We start from the raw sequence: 558 nt of genomic DNA on the forward strand, positions 1-558 counted from the left end.
TTGTAGCGTTGTTCAAAGAAGATAAAACACTGCCAAGACAAGCAGCCGCCGTAAATGCTGGGACCAACATCGCGTACGGTGTATTGCTTTGCCAATCCCTCCGCCTAGGGAATGACCCTGTAACATTCAGACCAGCCCTCGCTGACGCACCGAAGCCGCCACTAGAACTATACAAATTAAACATCTCACTAGCGGACTAAGCATGGCGCAAACTTTTCACACTAGAAGGCGAAGGAGCGGCAAAAAGACCCAAGGCGAAACCAACAAAAAACTTCCCTGTTGAGTGGAAAACAAATGGCAAGTCTGGGCCGAAGCAGAAAAGGCACTACAGGACAACAACGAAGGAAAGAAGCTTAAAGGACGCCTCGGACTTCAACACGTTAGAGAAGCGACAAAAGTCCAGATCAGAACAGCCTTCGCAGCATACATGGAAACGGCATTCGAAATATACTCAAACTTTGAATCAGCTAACAAGCAAGTACCAGGAGACGACACCAAGATTAAGGGTGAGCTTTTAACAGCACTCTATGGCGGATCAGCCGGTTATGACAGCACGGC

The 558-nt window shown here is 48.2% G+C and overlaps 1 pseudogene across 1 annotated transcript in view; it reads left to right on the plus strand.

Annotated features, from left to right (window-relative positions):
- The first annotated feature begins 182 nt into the window (after positions 1-182).
- Positions 183-558, plus strand: part of TEOVI_000597800:pseudogene — a 474-nt pseudogene continuing 98 nt past the window's right edge. Inside the window, 2 exon segments of the mRNA in view lie at positions 183-290; positions 293-558. The exon segment at positions 293-558 is cut by the window's right edge and continues 13 nt beyond it. Coding sequence covers positions 183-290; positions 293-558 — 374 coding nt within the window.

This window comes from Trypanosoma equiperdum, assembly GCF_001457755.1.
Source record: "Trypanosoma equiperdum strain OVI genome assembly, contig: ctg_1845, whole genome shotgun sequence".
Classification (NCBI taxonomy): Eukaryota; Euglenozoa; class Kinetoplastea; order Trypanosomatida; family Trypanosomatidae; genus Trypanosoma; species Trypanosoma equiperdum.